Source organism: Cyprinodon variegatus, unplaced genomic scaffold (genome assembly GCF_000732505.1).
Source record: "Cyprinodon variegatus isolate N-32 unplaced genomic scaffold, C_variegatus-1.0 Scaffold233, whole genome shotgun sequence".
NCBI classification, from domain to species: Eukaryota; Metazoa; Chordata; class Actinopteri; order Cyprinodontiformes; family Cyprinodontidae; genus Cyprinodon; species Cyprinodon variegatus.
In genome coordinates this window covers 462,168-463,285 of record NW_015150686.1, presented here as the reverse complement: position 1 = coordinate 463,285, position 1,118 = coordinate 462,168, and the positions used below count along the sequence as shown (strand labels likewise).

The following is a 1,118-nucleotide window of genomic DNA, read 5'->3' as shown; positions in this document are numbered from 1 at the left end:
GTAGCATTAGAAGGGAACCTTTGCTGGTTCAGAAGCCGTCATCGGCAGCAGCTGATGCCGGCCGTTTTAAAGGAATGACCTCAGGACTGGGATGGTTACCGTTCTTCAGCTGATACTTGCTGGCTGCTTTGAGGTTGAAGGCTTCGATCAGGGCAGACTGGTGCAGGACCAGACTGTTCCCCACGCTGTGATCATCGATGCCTTCCGTTTTTAACCCCACGTCCAGCTCTGGTAAAACAGGAGGATGCATATGAAAACGCTTTTTATAAAGGAAGGATAGCAAAGTAAAGACGGACGAAAGCCTGTTCCCACCTGGATGTTCCCTTATTCCTCTTTCGATGATCTCTGTGACGCATTTGAGGGCCTGATTGTAGTTCTTCATGCTGTAGTGGGTCAGGGCGATGTTGTAGGACAAAGCTAACACACAGAGTCAACAAAGAGGTGTTAAGTTTAGGAACCAAGGACAGAGTCTGAAGGTTTGGAGAAGTAATGAAAAGTAACTAAAACCAGCTCAGAGTTAAAAACAACAGCTTCTACAGAAAGACAAACAGCAAACAAACAGGTTAACATCTCTGGATTTTGGAAACGGTGTCCAGTAAAACCAGCCTCTTCGGTCCACTGAAGGTTTGGTTCTGTGTGCGTCTGCCTGATCACCTGGAACGAATCCCAGCAGCTGCGTGGCTGTGATGAACTTCTTGCAGGCCTCCTCATATTTGCCGTCCTGGTAGAGCAAACAGCCCATGTTGTAGACGTAGTCTGGGTCTTCCTTCGGTAGCTGCTCCAACAGCGACTGAGAGAGAGAGAGAGAGAGATGCAGGGTCAGTCTGAGCTGCCGGATGAAACGGTTCTGGACTGACTGAGATTTAATGTAAAAACTCTTCACCTTGGCTGCAGAATAGTCTTCCTCACAATATTTGATACAAGCCTGCAGCTTCACCATCTGGATAAAAAAACGGGAGAAATCGAGAAAGAACTGGTTAAAGAGAGAAAACATGTCAGAGACGTACATTTTCATTCATCAGTTCATTGTAGAACCTCTGAAAAAAACAAAACAAAAAGTGAGAAACTGAAAAATCAGCAGCGGATTCAATTTCAATCTGAAAAACTCACAGAGAGAG

At 45.8% G+C, this 1,118-nt stretch overlaps 1 protein-coding gene across 1 annotated transcript in view; it reads right to left on the bottom strand.

The window, feature by feature from the left end:
• The window catches only part of LOC107088929 (tetratricopeptide repeat protein 30A-like), a 17,363-nt gene that overhangs the window by 12,539 nt on the left and 3,706 nt on the right, over nt 1-1,118 (bottom strand). Inside the window, exons 4-7 of the mRNA XM_015381397.1 lie at nt 884-940; nt 655-790; nt 313-417; nt 63-228 (exon numbers count right to left, since the gene is read on the bottom strand). Of these exons, the coding sequence (XP_015236883.1) occupies nt 63-228; nt 313-417; nt 655-790; nt 884-940 (464 nt within the window). The remainder of the gene's footprint in view (nt 1-62; nt 229-312; nt 418-654; nt 791-883; nt 941-1,118) is intronic.